This window comes from Myotis nattereri (assembly GCF_964212035.1).
Source record: "Myotis nattereri genome assembly, chromosome: 7".
Classification (NCBI taxonomy): Eukaryota; Metazoa; Chordata; class Mammalia; order Chiroptera; family Vespertilionidae; genus Myotis; species Myotis nattereri.
The window spans coordinates 33,741,290-33,764,980 of record NC_138082.1 but is presented as its reverse complement, the minus strand read 5'-3'; the positions used below and the strand labels follow the sequence as shown (position 1 = coordinate 33,764,980).

Genomic DNA, 23,691 nt, shown 5'->3' with positions numbered 1-23,691 from the left:
TCCAGGTCAACCATCAACATCGATTGCAAGGCCAAATCACTTGGGAAAGAAGACAATGCTCTGCGTTTGGTGGGATCAGGAAGGTGTGGTGTATTATGAGCTTCTAAAGCCAGGTGGAACCTTTAATACTGATCGCTACCGACAACAAATAATCAACTTGAACCATGCTTTGATCGTGAAATGACCAGAATATCCCAGAAGACACGGCAAAGTAATTTTGCTTCATGATAACGCACCACCACACACTTCAAAACCAGTTAAAGACACGTTAAGAGATCTTGCCTGGGAAGTATGAACCCACCCACTGTATTCACCAGACCTTGCTCCTTCAGATTACCACTTATTCTGATGGATGGCACACGCCTTTCTGAGCAGCACTTCAAAACATACAAAGAAGTGGAAAATTGGGTCTCTGAATGGTTTGCCTCAAAACAAGAAAAGTTCTATTGGGACGGTATTCACAAATTACCTGAAAGATGGGGGAAATGTGTAGCTAGCGATGGACATTACTTTGAATAAAGTAATTACTTTTGATGTTTCTCTTGAAATTACCGTGTTTTCTTTGACTACAAAATCTGCATTATTAACCGGTACACCTGGTAAATTCAAGTTAGACATAAGCACAGGCAGTAAAAGATTTCAGTTATATGAAAAGAAATGAGTTTGAGGTGCATTTTATAAACTACATTATCTCCATTGACAATTATTATAGCTCTAGTGGCCCGGTGCACGAAATTCATGCACATTAAAAGGGAATTAGAGGAAATATTTTAATATTGCTATTTGCCCTTTCTCTATAATAGAAGTGTCAGAGATGACAGAAAATTAGTAAAATGTATATGAAAATCTCTCTCCTGTCAGAGTCTGGGGTGTGCCGTGGGACCCAGAGTCAAGTCCCTGCCCACCCACGTGGGCCTCAAAATCGTGTGAGACCCAGACCCGGCTGGCCCCACTCTCGTCAAGCCCCGCAGAGCGGGGGTCACAGCCTCATGTCCATCAAGCCCACCAGGCGGGGAGCACAGCCTCAGGTCCCCCGTCAAGCCCGCCAGGTGGGGAGCGCAGCCTCAGGTCCCCCGGCGTGAGGGTGTGAGGGCGCGATGACTGCGTATTAGCTCTTTATTATATAGGATGAAGAGTTGGGTAACACGCCTAAAGAGAACCAACTTTCAGGACTGGGTAAATACAGGCACAGAGGAAATGCCACATACAGTGGCTTCAAACAAAGACTGTAGGGGTGCTCCAAGATCACGAAGTGTGTTGAAATAGAAAACGTAGCCACGTGGTTAAAAAGGACGCATGCATACCAGAAGGAAGTGCGTTCCAGGACTTCAGGTGACACAAGGGGCCTCGAGTTCCAGGGGAACGCACATCCGGCTTAGCCACGGGGAAGCGTCTGCGCAGGAGCCGTCGGGAGTGAGCCGCAAGGGCCCTCATGACCTCCCAAAGCTGGACACACACCCAGGACACACATGCCTCTCGGGGCGTTCCGGTTTCCATGTGAGTGACACACTACTTGCTCCCCGAGTTCTTCTCAAATTGGGAGGGAGGAGGTGGCAGGGCTGTGGGTGTGTGGGAAAGCAGAGGAAGCAGCCAGCGCCCTCTCTGCCACCACTGCCCAGAACGGGTTACAGAACAGAACACTGTCCCGAGGTCAGCGCCAGAGTCCAGAAGGGCCCGGGCAGAGGGCACAGCCATGGGTATTTGTGTCTCAGAGTTTAAACAAATCAAACAAGGTTACTTATTTATTTTTTCACTTGTTTTAAACCAGCAGTTCTCAACCTGTGGGTCGCAACCCCTTTGGTGGTCGAACGACCCTTTCACAGGGGTCGCCTAAGGCCATCCTGCATATCAGATATTTACATTACGATTCATAACAGTAGCAACATGACAGTTATGAAGTAGCAACGAAAATAATTTTATGGTTGGGTCACAACATGAGGAACTGTATTTAAAGGGCCAGAAGGTTGAGAACCACTGTTTTAAACAGAAGGCTTCTCAGAACCTTCGATTTGCTGGTGGACAGACGATGTGCCTCTCCTACCCTTCCCTGTCAGAGCAGCGTGCCGCATTCCTGTTCCACAGCACAGGCTGTGGGAGACGCTGCTGATGTCACACGAAGCCACGCTGTGCAAAACAGATCCACCGGTACCTTCAGTGGGCCCGCGGAGGCGCTCTTCCTCCTCTCCCTGGCGACCCCGCCTTCGTCAGTGCTTGTCACAGGCACGCACAGTGCTGGGCTTGTGCGACGTGTAAGTACGTGTCTCCTGCCTTCCCGGCTTTCAGTCAGTTGAAGGGACAGGACTAATCCATGTGAAATGTTTCAGTTGTACCTCACATAACACAAGCTGCCCCTGGGCCAAAGGCAATTATTGATTAAGACGTCTAGACCATGATCACTGTGTCTCCGTACCCCCTGCACACACCCCGCCCCGTAAGGAGCAGGCTTTTTAGTGGCACAAGTATAAGCTGGGAATTCGGTGCAGCCTGCCGTGGCCACGGAGGGTAGGAGCTCTTTGTCCAAGTCATTTGGGCCCTCCCTATGAGACTCTATGCCCTACACTAGAGGGCGTTCTGCTTTAAGGATAACCTTTACTACCACTTTTCCAAGAAACGCTGATATTCATGGTGGTCATGACTGCAGATTTTTCAGTGACTGCGCCTAGATGGGCTCTCCAGTCTCCGTGGGGGCAGGAGGGACGGTGCGGTGCATGAGTAACCATGGAAACTGACCGCCAAGGGGCCGAGAAGGGTTTGAGGGAGAGACCCTGCAGCAACGCACCACTTCTGTGTGGAAACAGCTTTCCTCCAGCACCAAGTGCAGCAGGGTGGCCACTCTCCCTGGTGCCACCTATGCCCATCGCCCATGGTGGGCAGGACGCTAGGGGCTGGGGTGGTCTGGGCGAGTTGACAAATCAGCTTAACAATGCTGGTGCTAGTTAGTGGATAACCTCCGACAGTTACTGTCTACACCAGGGGTGGGCAAACTTTTTGACTTGAAGGCCACAATGGGTTCTTAAACTGGACTGGAGGGCCGGAACAAAAGCGTGGATGGAGTGTTTGTGTGAACTAATATAAATTTAAAGTAAACATCATTACATAAAAGGGTACGGTCTTTTTTTTTTTTTTTAGTTTTATTCATTTCAAACGGGCCGGATCCGGCCCGCGGGCCGTAGTTTGCCCAAGGCTAGTCTACACCATCTGAAAAGCGCAATTTAACAAGTGATCGCAGAAACCAGGACACAGTACCACCGAGCCTCTTGGGTGAACCAATGTAACCTGCAAATACGTTGCCTGTGATTGGCTCCAATAGTATTTTGGTAGATACAAACTGAATCCCAAGAAAGGCCTCAGGCAGCATCTGCCCTGCCCACTTGAAATGGACGAGCTCACTGGATCCTGACAACTGTCCTAGAGGACAGACAGCAAGATCGGCCCATTTTACAGCTCAGAGCACCGAGGCAGGACAAGATAAGGAACTTGCACAGGTCATCCCACCACTAAGAGGTGGAGTTGGAGTTCAAACCCAGGCGTGGCTCCCAGCCCTGTTCCTAACCACCCCAGGCCTGCCTGGTGTCATTATTGCCACCCTCAACGCATTTCCCACCCACGGCCACCTGCCTGTCTGTACTTGGAGTGAGCAGATTCACTAGAAATGAAATAGAATGAAAATCTGGACACGTGCAATGCTGGCTGCTTCACTTTCATGGGCGGCGAGATTCTACGCATTTTTTTTAAAGTTTCAATCTGTGGAGAATCTTCACTTTTTTTTTTTCTGCCTGACTCACAATTCAAAAAGATATTACAGAAGACAATCAGAAGTACAAGGAACATTTTCCAACGTCGGAGCAATGAGTAGAAATAAAACCCTAACAAGAAATACTTCAGTCAGAGGGAAATGTCTTCTTCTTCATTAGAATAAGGGATTGCAGGGTGAAATGCCTTAATTACCCACGAAGCGATAACCCCGTGTGATTGCCTTCATTCTGAGAGCCCGGCAAGGGGAATGCTGAATCAAACGCTCTCGAATTCTTCCAATTGTCGGGAAACTTCTGATGCCATTCCCGGCCGCTGAGAATAACCCTATGCAGAATGAAATTATTGAAAAACTTTCCTGTATTTCATCTTCTTCATTTTAAATGGTTAGAGTAATATGCATAAAAATAGACCCATTGTTCTTGAGCATTCCTCGGTATTTGGCGGTTCTCTGAGCCACTTTTAAAAACGGTGCAACGTTCCGATTCATTGTGCTGGCTGCAAAGGATAAATCCTGGAAGAATCGGAACATAATTGCATGTGGGGAACAAGCTAGAAGATATTGAAATAGCTGTATACCGATGTGTCTACTAAATGAAAAAAAAAAGGAGACAGAAGAAATGTATGACAATTAAAAATAAAATAAAGCCTGACACATTATATATTTAGTCACCATTAGTGACGAATTCCCCATCATGCAGCAGTATTTTGGGTCCGAGTGCTGCTCTAGGGTGCTGCGACTCTGCACTGAGCGCTGGGGGCTGTGCAACACCGGGACCTGAGGTGGGACACGGTGACTGTGTTGGCCCTCGGGTGGGAGGCTAAGGCACACGGGAAACGTGGCTTCCACTCGGTTACGTGTCTCTCCCACGGCGCTTGCCTATCCTGTTGGGAGGAAGCCTGGGCACGGGGAGCGGCCGTGTGCCATGTGTGGCCAATGGCTGTAGCTAAGGGCTCAAGAGATGCACCAATTCCCAGACATGTGAATGGCAGTCATCAGGTGCCTCCCGACTGACGCCTTCTGGGTGAGGCCCCAGACACTGGAGCAGGGACAGGCCTCCCAGGCTGCACCCTGTCTGCCCCCTGAGCCTTGGGGTCAGGGAGGCAGCTCCCTGGGGCCTCGGCTGCCGAGCGCAGACACTACGCCTGCGGGTCTGTGCCCGGACACAGGGCAGAGCCGGGCAGGCGGAGGGACGGGCACTTTCCCAGGGGCACGACAGGTGTTGAAAACAGCAGCTACTCAACTACTAACTGGTTGCTCAGTTAGCTAAACAGGCCGCAATATTTGAGCTCTTATATGTTTGTAATTTGTCTACTCCAATAATATAAGTAGAAAAAATACACAAACATTGTAAGAGACAGGGCTTCTAATAGTGGCGCAAGTGGGACACTACCAGGAGGCAACGTCACAGGAATGTCTTCTGGGGCAGTCAGGTCCCGGTGTGCAAGCCACATCCTGGGGAGTTTAGCCTTGGGGACATGCGTCCCTCCCACCGTCACAAACCACTGGCTCTTGGCGCCCAGGATCCCCGGGTGAGCTGGATCCAAACCTCGGCTTTAAATGAGTACTTAAATTTGGGTGCTGGCGTCTCTCTCATTCTGTTCCAGGCCAGGGAACCACGTGGCCCCCCCTTGTCTGCTGTGTCCGCACCAGCGGGCAGCTGACCTGACCTTTGCACTCTTCCAGGCCCACATGCAGCGTCTCCAGGCCTCCTTCCCTGTCATGCCAGCCTCCTCATCCTCAGTCTTTTCTCCACCACACGTGAGGCTGGCACACCCTTACTCTCCTGTCATCCCCCCACCCCCCAGCTTCTCTCACATCTCCCACAGCCCATAGCTTCTCAGAGTCCACATCCTCATGTCCACACAGGAGCCTTCTGATCCCCTCATTGCCAAACACAGGACCTGCCCTGAGGCCCATGCCCCAGACACGAGCTCCTTCCGCTGGCTCAGTCTCCCGTCAGCCCACCTCTCCCCTGAGCAGGTCACCACCAAGCCTCGGACCATCCAATGCCATCACCTGGTCTCCTGGGTCCCGCCCATGCACCAGCTGAGGTGTGACTTCAGGATTTGGGATTTCCTTCAGGACATCCTGCCCTTACAAAGTCTCTGGAAGGCCACCCCCCACCCGCCACCCCCTGGGCTGCCTCCAGCTCATTTCTGCATCTCAGAAGCACATAACAGTGTCCACCAGGTAGCGAAAGACCAGTAAGTTATTAATGTGAATGGAAGCTGCATAGATTCCCAGGGGAGGAGGCGGCCCTGGAGGTAACTGGTATTAATTAAGATCCGGTGTGTGCCTGGAGGTCCGTGTTTACACTAATGATGCTAACCCCAGGGCTGTCCTTGAAGGGTATCAGAGAGGAGGCCTCAGGGGCGGTAGCTCAGAATAACAGAAAAACCAAGAAACTCTACAACTGCAGAGGGAAGTGAGACCAGTCATTTGTGTCCCCCGAAGACCTAACTCAAAATTTGTAACAAATAAAGGAAAAGATGAAGGAGAATTGGGGGATCCCCACTGCCTCGCCCAAAGGACCCTTCCACAAAATTATGCGATCAGTACCAGGTGGTAGAAGTCATCTCTTGGACAAGCCTCTGAAGATGAGAATTAGGGCGGTGACAGTGACACCCGACCTTGGAAATGTGCGTGGACCACGGCGATAAACAAGAGGCAAATGAAGGGGAATGGACGCTAAGATGCTCATTCTGAAATGAAACGTAAAAAGCTAATCTTGGCCAGAGTGAAGTCGGCAGAAAAAAGGAATTATCATCTCTGTCCTTACGATCCCATTTCCCACCAGGCCACTCATTACTGGGAAGTTACAGAAAAAAATGCCAGCATTTCCGAGGCGATGGGAAAGCCTAGCTCTGCAGAGAAACTGAATCAGCGAGCAATGCCCGCCTACTGGCTCGGCCCGGGGCCTGCCACTCAGGACAGAGCTCTGGTCTCCAGAGAACACGGACCTCAGCTGTAGCAAGTTCCTGACCAGGAGCAGGTGGCGATGCCGCTCCGCGGAGTTTCAGGCAGCGTGCGCTGATTCACCAGGGCAAGGATGGACCCCTTCGCCACTCACATACCGATAAAGGAAGCTTTAATGGAAAATATTAGAATTTTTCAAAAGAACAATGGAAAGCAGTTACAAACATGTTAACATCCTCTATTCTTATAATTAAGAGGGAGCCAAGTAGTTGATTCACTCAATTGCAGGAGCCTCTTCAATCCCACATTATGGATGAAGGAAAAAGGAATCAGGCGGCATTGTAAGAAAAGAAGGAGTTTGCGGTTCTGCAAAAAGCTAAACATACTCCTGGGCATATACTGCACAGCATGGTAAACAGAGCTCAGGCAGGTAGCTGCACGCCTATGTTCAATGACCCAAGAGCCCAAAAGGTGGAAACAACTCAGGTGTCTGTCAACAGGTAAACATACAAAATGTGTCTATCCATACCTGGGATATTACTCATCCCCAAGAAGGACTACAGCACAGACGAACCTGACAACGCAGCACTCAGTGAAACGCCACGCACACAGGACAGATATTCTATGATCCCATTTACATGAGACACCCAGGACAGGTCAATCCACAGACAGAGCAGGTGAGAGGTCCCTGCGGCTGGGAGCGGGGCAGGGAGACACTGCCTGATGGGCAGAGTTCCTGTTTGGGGTGATGAAGAAAGAAGGTTTAGAAAGAGCTAGTGGTGATGGCTGCACAACTCTGTGATTGTTGTTAATGTCACTGGAGCATACAACTTAAAAATGGCACATTTTGTGATATATTTTGCCACAATAAAATTCAAAAATCAGAAACTAAGGGAGAAAAAGAAGCAGATTAAGGTGTGGATGGGAAAAAAGGGAAAGAGGAAGTAGGAGAGAAGAGAAAAAGAAGTCTAGGATGGAGGAAGAAGGAGAAAGTGGAACGACACAGGGGAAAGAAGAATGAGGGATCTGAGGAAGGGGAGGATGCAGAGAAGAGCTGGAAGCCAGGGGCGGGCCCCAGGAAGGGCCAGGTGTGCACCTGCCATCGCCTGCCCGTAGCCTGCACACCCCCTGCCCAGGTGGGCGTCTGAGTCCTGTTCCCCTCAGCAGCTCGAGTCCTCCTGCGTGTCTGAGACCCTGCTGCAGCCTGCACCTGGTCCACACCCACCTCTCCCGGGTCACCACATGCTCAAGAATCCCGGAGCCCCAAGTCTCCTGAGGGCTGGCTTCCTCTCCCAGGTCCCTCCCATAACGACCACCTGCAGCCACCTGCAGTCGCGAGCACCTTTCAGACCGGAGCACTGGTAGAATGTTCCATTGTCTCCACACCATGTGCCAACCTGGACAGTATGAAGGGATAATACGAAATACTTTTTGGTCTGGGGAAAAAGTTACCCCAAGAACTAGACTTGGCCTGTAAATGGATGGCTTGCAAATTCTGTCTTCGAATTCTCCAAGCAAAAAAACTTGGGGGAAAAAAATAACTCTCCTATGTGAACGAAGCTCATTGGTTGTGATAGGAAATAGAAGGTAACAAGTCATTGGTGATAGCAACCTGTTAATTTGCATATGTCCAAGAGGGAAGCAGACCAATGGCCCGGGGTTGGCTTTTGGCACCACTGCTGGCACGGTGGTGTGGGTGTGGAGATGGCGCCGGGCTGGCTCGGGTCTTCCCTCCACATGTGCACGTGGGCGGGTGTTTCTGTGCAGCCCAAATGGAAACAGGGCCAAACCATGTCTACATCCCCCACCCCTCCGTCTGTTAGAACAAGGAGGGAAGTTGCCTCAAAATGCCAACCACAAGTGGTGGCTCCCACCAACCAGACCCACCAACAAGCTTATTGCAGCCAGATGAACTTCTCCCTCCTTCTCGGGGTGAGGAATGAACTAATGTTTGAGGGAGAAAAAAGAGAAATCAAGAAAGTACTTGCTGATCTTAATCTATTTGCATTAATTAATTGGCCTGTTCAGAGTAATTACACTTTAATTACAAGAGTATTCTGCGTTCACTAATGAAATCATGTCTTCAAGTTTACTGACTTTAAATGTGAGTGCCGCGTTCACCTGTTCAGGTAGAACTGCCAGGCTGTAACAGAGCACCACATGAAAGCCAGCTTTTTTACAATTACGGCCTTTACAACGTGAATCACCGGCTAATTGTGGATTTGATATTTTCCAATTGTAAAAGCACATCTTGTCGACCTACTGAAACATAGCCACAGGTAAAATGACAAGTTTTTAATGGCTTGAATGTTAACTTATTGAAATTAAGAAATAGCCTTTTGACAGCTATTATAAAATCCTTTATTTTACTTGAATCTAATCCTCAGGAAAAGTCCTAGAGAAGCCAAGGTTTGGAGTGAGGGGAGATCAATAAAAAGACACACTGAGCCTTCCGAAGAGAGGGCTGGGGACAGTCACTGTGAAAACAACCGTGACGGTTACAAGAGGACACAGAAGGATTCAATCAGTGGCGATACGCAGCAAGGAGTCAATAATTGGTTGAAGTGATTATTGCTAATAGATGGTCAATTTTGATTTCCTGCTTTGTCATTGATTTCCTCTTTTTTTAAAAAAATATATTTTATTGATTTTTTACAGAGAGGAAGGGAGAGGAGAGGGATAGAGAGTTAGAAACATCGATGAGAGAGAAACATCGATCAGCTGCCTCCTGCACACCCCCTACTGGGGATGTGCCCGCAACCAAGGTACATGCCCCTGACCAGAATCGAACCCAGGACCCTTGAGTCCGCAGGCCGTCGCTCTATCCACTGAGCCAAACCAGCAAGGGCTGATTTCCTCTTTTAAAGGATAGTCCAGTGGTTGGCAAACTGCGGCTCGCGAGCCACATGCGGCTCTTTGGCCACAAAGTTTCAATCGCACTGTACGTGTGCACCTGCACGTAGTATTTTGTGGAAGAGCCACACTCAAGGGGCTGCAGTTTGCCGACCACTGGGCTAGTTGCTAAATCTAAACTGTGATAGAAAATTCTTTACTTTCATGAAATTGAGAAATAAAAAAGCAACTTCTGTGTGTGTGTGTGTGTGTGTGTGTGTGTGTGCGCGCGCGTGCGCGTGCACAGAACATAAAGTTAGGGCCTTCGGTACATCCTCCCTTCCCCCGGACTGTGTAGTGACCCTGCCTTCAGTAACTGTATCATGGCTTCTGCAGAGAGAGCTGAAGAGGAAAATCATTCCCACTGCAGAAAGCAAGCAAGATCCACATGAAAACCAAGCACAAGAACACAGCTACCTGTCTGGCTCATTAGGAAGAGTCAAATCAGACTACTGAGGTGCCTAGCGGTGAAATGCTGGGGTTCCCATCTCTTACGTCACCTCAATAATTGGAGGTCACTAAACACCAGTGATTGGTGGATTCAAAACAGGCGTCTGGAAACATCGCATACTTGCTTTGGCGTGTCAGAGTCCTCAGTTTTGCTCACAAACGTTAGCAAGGACGTTGGAGTTTTCCTACCTGCAGATTCTGCATTAGGCTTTGAGCTCAGTAATGGGAGGTGAAGAGCTGGAGGGACTGTGAGTAACAGTCCTTCAGGCACAGGGCGGCAGAGTGCGCCCAGACCCAGCCACAGCATCTGCTCCGCAGCAAGGCAGCCAGCCAGTCAACTGCAGGAAGCACGCATCACCCACTGTCCTGCAGATGAAAATATCTCCAGGGAACTAGTGTGTGTGTGTGTGTGTGTGTGTGTGTGTGTGTGTGTGTGTTGTCTCTTTTTCCCCCAAGATGGAGCTAGCCAACAGAGGTCTATCCCCTCGTAGCCCAGAGCCTCCCCTGGATTAATTAACATGGGAGCCTGACCATGGGGTGCATATACTTGAGCTTGTCTTCGACGCACAACACGAGTGCTCGTCAGCGGTAGCCACGAAGGACCTTCGGTATCATCCTGTCGTTACACAGAAATCAGGTGGAAACGAGGGAAGCCTCAGAACCGACGAGTTCAGATGCAGCCCACGGCTACGGCGCCCATGTTTCACCTGTGGTTCCCTCCAAAGGCAGTCTGCTATTAAGCAAAAGCCAAAGAAAGGTGATCAATTCCAACTAAAAGCACTTATCCCAGATGGCGGTATGCTGGCTCTTCAAACCCCTGGCTGGCGGCCCGAGCCCAGACAACAGCCATCAGGGCTCGGACTCTCCGAGGAGCACGAGGGCCATGTGTAATTGACTAGAAGATGGGCTAAAACTGTGCCCAATCAGTGTGTGATCAAAACCGCGTGGAATATTCAGCGCCACTTGATTACACGGAGCCCCGTCCTTTCCCTCTCCTCGTGAAATCTCTTCAAGGTCCAGAGTACTGTAACAAGATCATTACTGTCAAGCGGTACGAATCGCGGGCAATGAGTCTTGGGATAGGAAGTCATACTTCACAAGCTCCCCGGTCTCTCCCTCTCCCTCTCTTTTGTATTTTACTGCGTGCAGAGGCAGCAAGGCGACGAGGTGGCAGATAATGATCACAGCACTGAGTGGCAACTAGAAAGGCGCTTTCAAGAAAAAGCAGAGAGAAATCAGCTTAAGAGAAACTAAAACATTTCCCTTTGCTTTCTTTCCCCCCCTTAAAAAAATTAAATGGAATTAAACTGTGTGCACGCGTGGCTTTTCATGCACTGGGATATGATGTCGCTGAATGCAACCACTGGAGAGATTTTCATATCCCAGCAAAGCCCATTACCCCACAGACAAATGGCCAATTTCCTCTGTGTCCCGCGTACAAAGAAGCCCTTGTTGCGCAGTGTGTGTGTGTGCGTGTGTGTGAGTGGCCGCGCCCGCTGAAGTCTTCACAGGACCCGCTTCCTTCATCGCTGAGAACACCCCGGGCTTCCCACCTGGTGCCTGTTAGATGTCTGAGATGAGAAAGCGGGGGAGGCGGAGGGCAGGGGGCATCAGCCAAGATTACTAAATAAACAGTCTGTCTCGAAACACAGTGGCTCCAAAGCTCTCGTAACACACACCCCGATGACACGAAAGCACGCCCTGACTGGGGCTGGCAGACGTCTAATTAATGCTTACATCGGTATGAAGGGCTCAGGTGAATGATGGGGGCTCAACCCACTGCTCCCCTCCTCCCTCCATCATCAAACTCTTCACTCCCCTCCCCCACGTTCCCCAAAAGGCGAACATAAAAACTCAGATGCGTTGCATCCGAGTTAAATGTCCTTAAGTTCAAAGAGTTTCAGGAGACACGCACCCTCGTAACATAGACAGGAACATGCCTGTCCCCTAACACAGCATGTTCTAATTGTCTGTACAGGAGCCACTCACACACACACACGAGAAGAGAAACACTGTTTGCACAGAAGCCATGGCACAAAAGGGACCCTGGGGGCTGAGGCTGAGCTCAAAACTGGAAGAAATTACTGCTTCCGAGTCCTCAGGACGATGCTGGGCAGTGGCGGGCACAGCTTCCCTGCAGGGTTGCCCTCTACGGCCAAGTGCCCATGCCCTTCCCAGGAGGTGCGAGACGAGCAGATGTCCAAGTCCCAGAGGCCTGACATAGACCCCAAATCTGCACTCACCTGCCGACTGTGGGCGGCTTATTTCACCTCAGTGAGCCCTTTTCCTCATCTGTGAATTGGAGATAACACTCCCCACCTGCCCACGCGACTCCTGTTTGAGGGATGCAATGAGGTTTGAGAGCACTGAGTCAATCATGGCTTCCTCCCTTCATGCTTAATGACGTGTTCCTACAAGGGACCCAACCCTGGGGAGGGAGGCCTGGGTGGAGGATAGACATGATCCATAGGGCTGTTTTCCACTTGAGTGATGGAGTCTATGAAATCATTTCCTCCCTCACGGCGTGGGCACATCTAGTCCCACAGACAGGAATGGGAAGCTACAAGGCTTTCTGGGCTGAAGGTTTACACTCCCCCAATTCATCTGTTGAAGCCCTAACCCCAATGTGATGGTATTTGGAGATGGGACCTATGGGAAATAATAGACAAAATGGTGAGGGTGGGGCCCTCAGGCTGTAGTTAGTGGCCTCTTAAGCAAAGGAAGCTCTCTCTCCCTCTCTCTGCATACAGTAAGGAGAGGCCATGAAAGAACACTAAGAGAATGTGATCTGTGGAAGAAACCAAATGGGCCAGCACCTTGATCTTGGGCTTCAGCCTCCAGAACTGTGGGGTATAAATGTCTGCTGCCTGAGCCCCCTGGGCTGGGATTCCTGTGGCTGCCCGAGCTGAATGAGACATGAGATGTTTTGCACATTCCTTTTACATAGAAGGAAGTTTTGCTTTTATTCACCATCTTCTTTTTTGTGTTTCACATCCTCAGCATAAGGACTGGCACCCTCCAGGTGGGACTGAAACACGGCTGAGTTCCAGTGGTGCCAGGGCTGGGAGGAGAGACGCAGTGCTTGGCCAGGACACCTGAAGACCAAAGCCTCCTAGGCCCCGGGTTCCCTGGAGTCCCTGGATGTGTGTGTCTAGTGGAGAGCGCACGGATGGAGACCTGAGATTTGGACACATCGGCACAATTTTTTCCTGAACGCTAGTTTCAATTTGCATTCTGTATGACTGCAGCAATGTAACAGTAGAGAAAGTACACAAGCAATCAGGACGTAAGAAACACGCCAGTTCACCAGGACTGGCCCTGCCTCTTCTGGCTATGGGACCTCCATAGATGGAGTCTATGAAATCATTTCCTCCCTCACGGCGTGGGCACATCTAGTCCCACAGACAGGAATAGGAAGCTACAAGGCTTTCTGGGCTGAAGGTTTACACTCCCCCAATTCATCTGTTGAAGCCCTAACCCCAATGTGATGGTATTTGGAGATGGGACCTATGGGAAATAATAGACAAAATGGTGAGGGTGGGGATCCCATCACACCCAGCCTCAATTTCATCGCTGACTCTAGTGACACCCAAACAGGTCGACAGCTCTAATAGTTTGAGAACGTCAAGAAAATGACTTCGCGAGGTTATCTAGGAATCCTCCAAAGTCAGCTTCCCTGGGGTCTCCCCAACCAGGCAGAACCCCAAGCCCAGGCCACCCAGAGGAAAGTGTGGGGTCCTCAGTTCAGGGGATGGTGCCGGAGGCTGTGCTGACTCCTGCTGACTGAGCCCTGCAGCGGAAAAGGCATCTCCGTGTGTAGGGAGCGTAAGAGGCACTCGGGTGCAGGGCCTGTGTGTGGTTTTAGAAAGGAACGCTGGTGCCGGCTTGCATTTTCTGAAGGCGCGTCTACCGTCTGCACGGCAGGAGACCCCAGAGGACGAGTCTGTCCCATTTCATCAGGCGTCTCCCAGGCACCCCTGGAGTTCCCAGTGGCTCTTCATCCCATCGTCATATTCCAGGTGCTCGTGCCCTGGGCTCCCGCACAGGCTGCCCATGTAGCCACGGCGTGTGTAAGGATCTGCTTTCCCCACCGGATGGACAGTGGGCATCCTGAAGGCAGGGGCCGCGCGGTCCCTTCCCAGACAGCCCAGGCAGAGCGCCGGCATGCAGCAGGTGATCAAGGCACTTTCACGGAACTCAATCTGACGCTTTCGTTTGTGTGTTACTTTGAAAGAAAGAAAAAAAAGGCACTGAAAATCCTCTTTTCCTTGTCGGTTCGTCATGATGGGAGTCCTCTGTTCCAGCTTCTCCCGCTGAGACTGACTCATCTTTGTTTATTTCCGACCTGCTGACTCCCACAAAGACCCGCGCGCACGGATGGTGCGTGTGTGTTTGTGCTGGATGGACTCTACCCTGCAGGATGGCTTTCGAGTCAACTGTGCCCCATCTGCAACGTCAATGTCTGCAGTAAACCAGATCTACTCCATTTCAGCAAGAAGCTGGAGTTACATGGAGCACTCTCTTTGGAAAAAGGGTCTGGTCCGTGGGCAGCAGGCAAGTCCGCCAGAGCAGGTGGTGCCTCCCATACCTTCCAGCTCAAGGGCAAAGAAACCCGGCCAGGCTCCTGGCTCCCTAACAGTTACTGTGTGCGAGCGTTATCTTCCTGGAAGGTGCTCCCATTCTTGGTTTTTCCCATTCACTATGATTAACTGCTGAGTTCAATTAGTCAGAGGCACTAACCTTTAATAACAAGGACGTTCAATGAAGAAGTGCTTACTGTTACCAAAAATTACTGTGGACGATGGAGTTTTCACAGAGTCGATTAGAGACTTCTCGTTCCCTCTCCTCTCACTCGAGGTAGCTGCCATGCTGGCATTGTGCAAGCATCAGAAAGTGGAAATCTAAGAGGGCTGCATGGGAGTGGTGCTGGCACAGCTTCCATACATTTTTCCTCTCTCCCTCTCCAGCCATGCCTTCAGATAATACAAAATTAAACAAATTCCTTGGCCCTGACTTCCTGCCCATCAAGTGTAGGCCATCGCACACCGAGCAGTAACCAGTGTGTTACCTGCACCCGAGGAGGGCAGAGATGAGGACGGCACAGCGAGGAGACTCAAATAACAAAAGGCACAAACTGCCCTCCCTTTCTGAGGCACAAGCTCCCCAGGTAACCCCACAAGGCCCCCACTGCACGGCGGTTAACACAGCCCCATGTCACAGCCTAACGGAGCCTCACGTGCCTGTGTATCAATTTCTTGTCATAAGGACCATAATGTAAATAAGAAAAAAGAAAACTGCAATGCCTCGTGCGGAATTCTTTATTTTTTCTCTCCCAAGTGCCTATTAACTAGTTAATAGAAAGTGAAGGACAGCTACCTTTGTTTCTTAGCATTAAGTGAAAACAAAACTGCGGTTTGCAGCTAATTTTAACACCCGCGTCGGTGTTTTAAAAAGGTGTTGTAAACGTGATGCTTCCTGCTGCGTTCTCTCCACCATGAGGGCCAGTATGCACTCCATCCGCAGGAAATAAGATTAAATTCCACGACAGGTTAGCTTCCCGTCACTTCTACAACCCAACGTGGTGCTGCCTGGCTCCCGGACCACTCAGGCCTTGCCGCGCTCTGCCTGAAACCCCAGGCACGCTGTCCGTGAGTCTCCTCTCAAGGCTCCGAGCGCCTTGGGGCAGAGGCGCTGGGCTTTATTTCTGGTGTCTCCCCTGGAGCCAAACGCACCGTGTTTCCTCTGTGCTGGCTGCTTGATATTTGATGAAAGACCAAAACGACTCACAACGTCAGGGTCTCCTTTGAACGCAGGAAGGAAACCCCAGCCCGCGCTGACCTCGGCCACGCGGAGTTAATGGAATTTGTAAACAGGCTCGGGGCCTCCCCTGATCACTCGGGGATGGGCCGTTCCTGTTCCGGCGTGAGGGACAGAGGCCAGTGTGTGACTTCCCCACTCTAAGATAATAATTCACTGTCCACCAGGACCCACCGGACACACTGGTTCCATAAAGACCCAGGACGAACAAGCCTGGGATGGCTGGTGATGGGAAAGATATGTCAGGTTCCCCTGAGGCCTTTAGAGCAAACACTGGGAATCCAAGAGGAAAAAACCCCCAACAGGACTTCTGCACACGCTTGTGTATAATCAGCCTGCGTCGGCCCGGACTGGCCTGTGTTTGAACAGGAAGATCTGTGCCACACAACTTCTAGGTGTGAGGAGCCATATAAAAGCCAGCGTCTTTACATGGAATCTGAGAAATATGAAGAAAGCCACGCCGTTGGCCCCACTCCTAGATTCAAAAGCCGCTCCGCACACCTCAAAGACGCGCTTCCTGCCTGGCGGAGAGAGACGGAGGCAGAGAATGCAGCGCCGGCTCGGGCGCCTCCCAGCAACTGACCCTGGACAAGAACGCCACTTAACCTCTCCCCACTTCCGCCGCTTCCCGGGAACGCAGGGGAATTAACGCTCGATGCAACTTGCATGAATGTCGTAAGATGAACAGGAGCCACCAGCTTCGGGACCACAGAATGCGGCTGTGGAGACGGCTGTTCTGTTTTGGCTTCGATAACCTCGCCACTGGACTCTGGATAAGAAGGTGCCGGAACGCCTCACGATTCAAAGAGGATGTCCTAAGATGCCTGTCGCTAAACGTCCGCAGGACCCCACTGCCAAGAGCTCTGCCGGCACACACCTTCAACCCGGTTCTGGACACAAACAGGGGCCCTGGTGCGATCATCCTCCCAGAACCCGAATTCCATGGCGGTGGCCTGGCCAGGGCTGCGCCTGCTGCAGGGAAAAGGCCCCCTGCCTCTCAGGGCAGTCTTGGCTCTAACAAAGCTTTCCTCTCAATACCTGAGCCAACGTCCATCTCCTTGAGGCTCCCCCCCATCGATCCCAAAAAGGCCCATGGGGACCATCCGGGACAGTCAGGACTGTCCTTCCATCCTTTGAACCCAGCCAGCCGCCTCTATGCCCCCGTCCTTCGTCAACTCCCTTCAAGGATGCCCTCCATGACCCCAGTCCAGACCCATCAGCACCCTTCTCACCAATGCCTGCATTTGCTTTGATGCTCTGCCATCACCATGGAGACTGTGTCCAGATCTGAACGTACATTTTCTTAAATATATTGAGTAACTCTGAGCAAATCAAATCCAACTTAAAATCAAGAATAGCACTGGTGTTTTAATAGTCAATAGTGCCAATGGTCTATTAAATAGGGATAATGTAGGAACAGGTGATATGTGAGGAGGTGGTTGTTTTTTTAAGCTAATACCACCCTCACCATTTTTCATGCCTTGTCCCACATTCTGGCCAGTCTAATTCTCCTGCATAAAAACATCACCAAGTTGCATAATAATACAAAAAGGGCCACAGTCTTTGAAAAACTCATACTTTCAGAGACTAAGAACAGATCTAAATGTTGAGGAGGCTCCCAGCAGGCAGAAGGGGGGGGGGCAAATGCCCAGTGAGGGACATGTGGGGGCCTTTCACGGCCAGCACCCCTCACCCGCCCAAAGGCAACAGCTTCAGGTCTGTCTTGGAAGAGCCGGCATCCAGCCACCTTTCCGAGTCACTTCTGTTTAAATGACGTATGTCACCAACAGAAAGCAGAATCCATGGCCCTCGCTTGCACCCACACTTCCTCACGGAGGGGGCTGAATTACTTTTACATCTTGGCTCCGGAAATGACACCAACAGTTACATATGAGCCCAGGGAAGGGCTTGATCATGCAAATGTCTTCTCTATGACTCATCATATGCATGAGCCTGTCGAGTCGCCACGATGGACTCAGTTATTTATAAAGGAATTCTTCAGTCGTAGTTTCTGCTCCTGTAATTGACCAGATTTATTCCATTCATTTAAAATTGTAAGTAGAAGAAAGTGGTCAGCCTCTGGCTCTCTGACTGTGCACGCCCCACAGTGAGACACACTTAGTGCTGGACCCTGCGCTCGGCTGGGGAAGGGCACCCAGCTCCGCCACACCCTCGGGGACAGTGGCCCGAATGCGGCACCGGGTCTGCTGTGAATGGACAATGAGCAGCAGGGTCAGCAGCACGGTTCCCCAGGGATTTGCACAAGGCAAGAGGGGGGACCCGGGCCCTCCCCAGATGCTGGTGGTTGGTCCCCCTTCCCTCCTTCTCTGCCCTGGAGAGAGACGTGCGTGGCCTGCACCAGGGATTCTTGTGCCCTTTGGCTCCTAGTTGGGTTTGGTCAAGGAGCAGGACAGGGAGGAGACGCGAGGCAGGGGGAGTGAGGTCAGGGTGCCTCCCCTGGGCCCCCTCTCCCTCTGGGCCACCACGAGTTGGACATATCCCTGGTTGAAGGCCACAGGTCTTCACGGTTTCTGCCCCCTCCTTTCCCTGTTACCTCCCTGGGGTTATAACCACCCCTGTGGCATGCCCATGGCTCTGTGGACATGCCTGTGGTTCACTCCCCTCAATGACGCCACGTGTTCCCTGGAGCTCTGACTGGGCCAGTTGACTGTCAGTGGAACCTTTTTTTTCTTATACTCTAAAGATAATTAAATGCAGTCATTTGTTCCAAAGGGGTATGTCAAAACCCATAAAATTCAACCACTTAATGACATCTTCTATAAAACATTTTATATCTGCAATTGAGTTTCCAGCACAACCATGGGCAACAGACAATACAGGTGGTAACAGTGCCCGCAGAAGAGAGAAACAGAAATATTTCCTTAAAATTAAACGGTATCCTCTAACAATAAAACACATACAACTGGCTTTAATTTCAAGAACACAATGCTGACATGTACGTGGCTATGCAATGCACTTGAAGAAGTTAAGCGTTGTTGAGACTTAATATCATTGAGTCAAAAATGGCCTGAACTGTAGTGTGCATTACGACTTCAGAGATGCATAGATATGTCTTAGAAACAAGGCTTGTCTCAGAAAAACGACTCATTTATGGTTTGGTAGGTAGCTCTTCCTGGGGGAGAAATACACATTTTCTTTTCACAGAGAACTTACTGTTGTATTTCCTGTGGGAAGGATGTTAGGGCCCTGGTGTGACTGAGACAACACTGTCTCAACTAGAAAGAGGGGGTCGGCTTCCCCTAGGATCACGGGATGAACTTCGGGACACGTGTGACCATTCCTCATCGCAGGCCTGAGGCACTGCTGGGATTTTTAATTTGGGTATTTCTGTGGCGCCGGGAGCCTTTCTATTTATGTCACAGTTGTTTTCGGGTGGATGATCCATCTCAGCCGTGTCAGAGGTTACTGTTCGAAACACACAGAGCAGACCCAGTAACTCGAAAGTGGGCTGGAAATATGGGCATCCAACGGTCCCTTCTCCAACTCCCTCAGTCACCAATGGCTGGCTGTGCAGCTGCTACTAATTCACGTTAAGGCTGCATCTCATTCCGAGTTCTCACCTTGTCGGCGGTGGGTGGGATAATTAGTGTCAGTGTGTGGGATGTAGTTACAGGCGGACTGACAGAATCTTCCAGGTGGTGCTTCTGAGCAACCTCACTGGTTGGAAACACACCACAAACACAGTAAGAAGTTTACCTGAGAAACGGGACCAGGCCTTTCCCTGAAGCCATCTCCCTCTCTCCGCAGGTGTGTGCGGCCCATGCCACCCCTCGGGTCAAAGGCCATGCTTCTTTCGGATCCGCCCCCCCCCCCTCCCTCCCCCCGTCAGCGTGGGTGTGGCCGTGTGCTCGGCAGGTGCTCTTGCCCGACGGTCATTTACAGGCGTCTCGTCACCTCTCAGCATCTGTGGCCAAATCTGTTTGCAAAGGGAAGCACAGTGGCATCTGGGGGCACTTTCATCTGGAATCGTTACTTCTCAGCAGTGCTCACCGAACAGAATCTCCCCACTGATCACCCCAGGAGAAAAGTGGATTTCATTGGCTGAACTTGTCAGCAGGAAGCCCATGGGAGGCACACTGGTAGGAAACCTGGGGAGGAAGTAGGGCTTTCAGATGCGCCCCTGCTGGGCCACCGTGAGCGCCCGCAGGCTGTTCGACACTCTGAACCTCAGGCTCCTCTTCATACGTGGAACGACGCCACGGCCCAGCTCGCAGAACTGTGGCAGACATCACGTTCGGCGCACACACAGGCACTCTGTTCTCCCCCTGCTCACCCGTGCACTGCACGTTTCCAGGCTCATTTCTGGATATTAGGAGGCAATGGGCCAATTCCTGCCACATCTCATGGTGAACAGCCAACCAGGTAGAAAGAGGGAGGGAGGAGCAGAGAAGGTAGAAGCACCTATGTTCTAGCGGGAGTCCTGGGCTCGTGGAACCCTGTTGCAAACAGACCCGTTAACCCTGGTTGGCCTCGCAAGTAGTACGTCACGTTACCCAACAATGCTTGAAGTTTATTTTTCCTTTGAGGTATGTCTTTAACTTGCTTATGAAAACTGCATTAATTCCACCTCTTCTAATGTGGTCTGTTAGTGCATGCGTGTGCGCGCGTGCGCGGGTGTGTGTGTGCGTGTGTGTGTGTATCCCCACTTGTATCTGTGGGAGGAACCCTGTAAACCCGGCAGAAGGCGCCGCTGCAGGAAGGTCACGCCTGGCGTCACAGACAAAAACTGAGGACCTGACACGTCGGAGGAGCCGCCACAGGAGCTGTGGCCCCTGGGCCTTACGGGAGCCACGTCAGTGTGCACGGCTCTGGTGGGAGGGGTGGCGGCAGAACAGAGCCGACCAGAGGAGAGAAGATTCCTGATCAGGAGAGGTGCGTCTCCCTCAGTGGGAGTGGACGCTCAGCCCAGGTGGCCCAAAGACCAGAGAACTGACCGGCACACGACGGGGACCCCAGCATTACCACCTACCAGGCGACAGCTGCCAGGAGGAAGACAACTGTTTGGTGGATACGCCCACACATCAGCCAGGGATGAGGAGTCCCAAGGGCCCTCTGGCGCCACCTTGTAAACAGGAAGCACCTGCAGGGACCTCATTATTGCACACGTGTTTCTCGGGGCAGGTGACCGCACAGGTTGATTTTCCGAGTCGCAAACCCACTCTGACGTCCTGGGAGGCCTTACCTTCAGCAGTGCCTGACAGGCCGTCGGCTTTGAAGTTGCTGGTGCTTTTCTTCCTTCGGTGCTTCTTTCTGTTGGCGTGGGGGGAGGGGGGCGGGTCAAGCTTGGGGCTGGTGGTGCTGGACATGCTTGGGCTGGAGCACACGGAGTCGCCCAGCCCCGTGTCTGCGTCGGACCGGAAAGGCAAAACAGAGCAAGCGTCAGCATGTCAAACCACGAAAACCACGTTCCTCCAAGAGCATATCAAGCCCCACAAGTCATTTACTATTGGAATATAAAGCATATTACACAATACATATGAGACTGCTGGATGGAGGTCCAGAGCACTCAGCACTGAAGGATCCTGAAGGTGGTCAACAGGTACAAACTTCCAGGTATAAAACCACTACGGTGCAGTTCATGTAATCACAGTCCACACAACACAATTCTGTATGTGATGTAATACGTAGTTAGCAATACTGTAATGGAGATTTGAAAGTTGCTGAGAGAATAGATGTTAAAATTTCTCATCACAAGAAAAAACACTATAATAGTGGTGATGGGTATTAACTAGACTTACTCTGGGAGCACTTCCCTATATACATCAAATCATTGCTATACACCTGGAACTACGCACTGTGGCCGGGGCCCTGGAAATGGGATTCTCAGTTTGCTGCTGGAGGAAGAACAGCAAACAGCATGGGGCCACTCTGAATTGGGTGGCCATGGTGGGCGGGTTACGGGGAGCAGGCACAATGCAGGAGTGGATGGTTGAGTGAGGAGAGGCAGCTGCCACCAAACCACTTGTCCACCTAGAGGGCGCTCAGCGTGCGGGTCCGGGCGGGCTGGCTGTGGCCAGGATACAACTACAACCGTGACCCAGAGAAGGCGATCGCGGAAGCAAATTACGGCAGAGGTCAGGGAGGAATATGGTCCTGGGCCAGGGAGGCCGAGGCAGGAGGCCAGCAGGGACTGTGGCCTGGGGCTCATGCGGAGACGGCCACTGTTGCTAGTTAACCGGGGCCTGAGCTGGCGCTGGGATATTAATGCCCCTGGCTCCCAGGAGCAGCTAACATTCCTCATCTTAAAATAGGAGCGACCCAAACGCACGAGGCTTCCACACTGTGCTTCTCCCTTCCCGACGACCCCCTGCCTGACAAGAGATCCCTCAAAGTGAAGAGGCTGAAAACCCAGCCTCAGACGCCGGAAATGAGCTCCAGCCGCAGCCCCGGCAACGACGCCATCCACGCCCCCTGACGGCCTGCAAATAATGTTTCATTTTGTATCAATGACTGGGCACCGGGACAGGTGACGATGGTGGTTCGTGGACTGTGGGAGGGGAGAGGTGAAGAGAAAGAGGGCATGCCAAATTAAAAAAGCAAGCACCTCGTTACTCCACACCTATCTCGGCTTTGACAGGGCCACGTAGACCCGAGCTGGATAGGCCGTCCACTACCATCCCGCGCGATGGGCGTCAGCCATTAGTTCTTCCCAATCGGGCATCAATGTTCAACGCACACCCCAAAATATATATAATCCAAGCAGTAACGACAGCAGTCTGCAGCCTCTCCGAGCTGCGGCACGTGAAGTATGAGTCCGGGAGGCAGCCCACTCCTCACTCGGGAGGCTGACAAGCATGACTGCAGGGATAAAATAACACTCCGTTCGCATAAATATCAAGCAGCCTGCCCGAGACTGATGGGCCAGGAATGGATTCTTAGCTATCATTCCGGCAGACAGGCCCAAGGACACTCATAACTTATTTTACAATCATTTAGTTTCAGCTCAAGTGGAAAACGTGACAACTTATCTCTGCTGACAAGATGCCATGTCGAACCTTACAATTAACTCTCCTCTGATTATCTGCCCAGCCGATCATTAGCTGGCCCGTTTTGATGAACTGTTGTGGGGAGCTCGCCTCGGCGATCGCCGGCACCGCCAGGTGTAGTGAATTGGTTTTTGATGTCCCGGCTGATGCTCCAACAGACCGGCTCTGCGGTCTGAAAAGGCATCTGCGGGGAGGCATCCTTCTGCACTGTCCCCACCACCGTGATGGCCGCAGCGAGTGCTGTGACCACTGCCACTGCCCCTCCTGAGCCGTCCCCAGGACTACCCAGGTCGAAGGTGGCCACTCCCCAGACTTGGAGTCTGTATTTCAGGGAGCCCTGGGCCCTCTGGAGGGACGCCTGCCACCTCTCTTCCCTGTGGGCTTGGCTGGAGGGGGTGCTGAGAATCTGTGCCAGGGAGCCACCCACACTGTCTGGAGGAGCTGCTGAGGGCCGGAGGGTTGGCCGACTGTGGATTTCCTACGTGCTGATTAAAAATACGAGATGCTTTCAACGTAGGGTCCCAAGAAGCAGGCATCTTTATGAAAAAGAAAAGGGGGAAAAGACAGGTGTGTGCATTCGCTTTCTCCCTTTCACGTATACCCTCACTCATTTGGTGGTTTCAGAAATAATAGCAAAAATCTTTTTTGGGGGGTGGGTATTAAAAGAATTCAAAATGATCAAACTCAGTGCTATTTGTCAGGGCTGGGGCGGGGGAGGGGATCCGCTGAGAGCTAAGACCTTCTACAAATTCAAGATGAAGCCACGGTAGGCTGGGAAATTAAAGCGCGCATCCTCCGAGACAAGGCCCACTGCGCAGAGCTGATTTGGACCTTGAATGGGGGCTCTGTTCC

At 51.4% G+C, this 23,691-nt stretch overlaps 1 protein-coding gene across 1 annotated transcript in view; it reads right to left on the bottom strand.

The window, feature by feature from the left end:
• Positions 1-23,691, bottom strand: part of AGAP1 (ArfGAP with GTPase domain, ankyrin repeat and PH domain 1) — a gene marked incomplete at its 5' end in the record, with an annotated part of 295,221 nt that overhangs the window by 75,144 nt on the left and 196,386 nt on the right. The window contains one exon of the mRNA XM_081096019.1: positions 21,036-21,197. Coding sequence (XP_080952145.1) covers positions 21,036-21,197 — 162 coding nt within the window. The remainder of the gene's footprint in view (positions 1-21,035; positions 21,198-23,691) is intronic.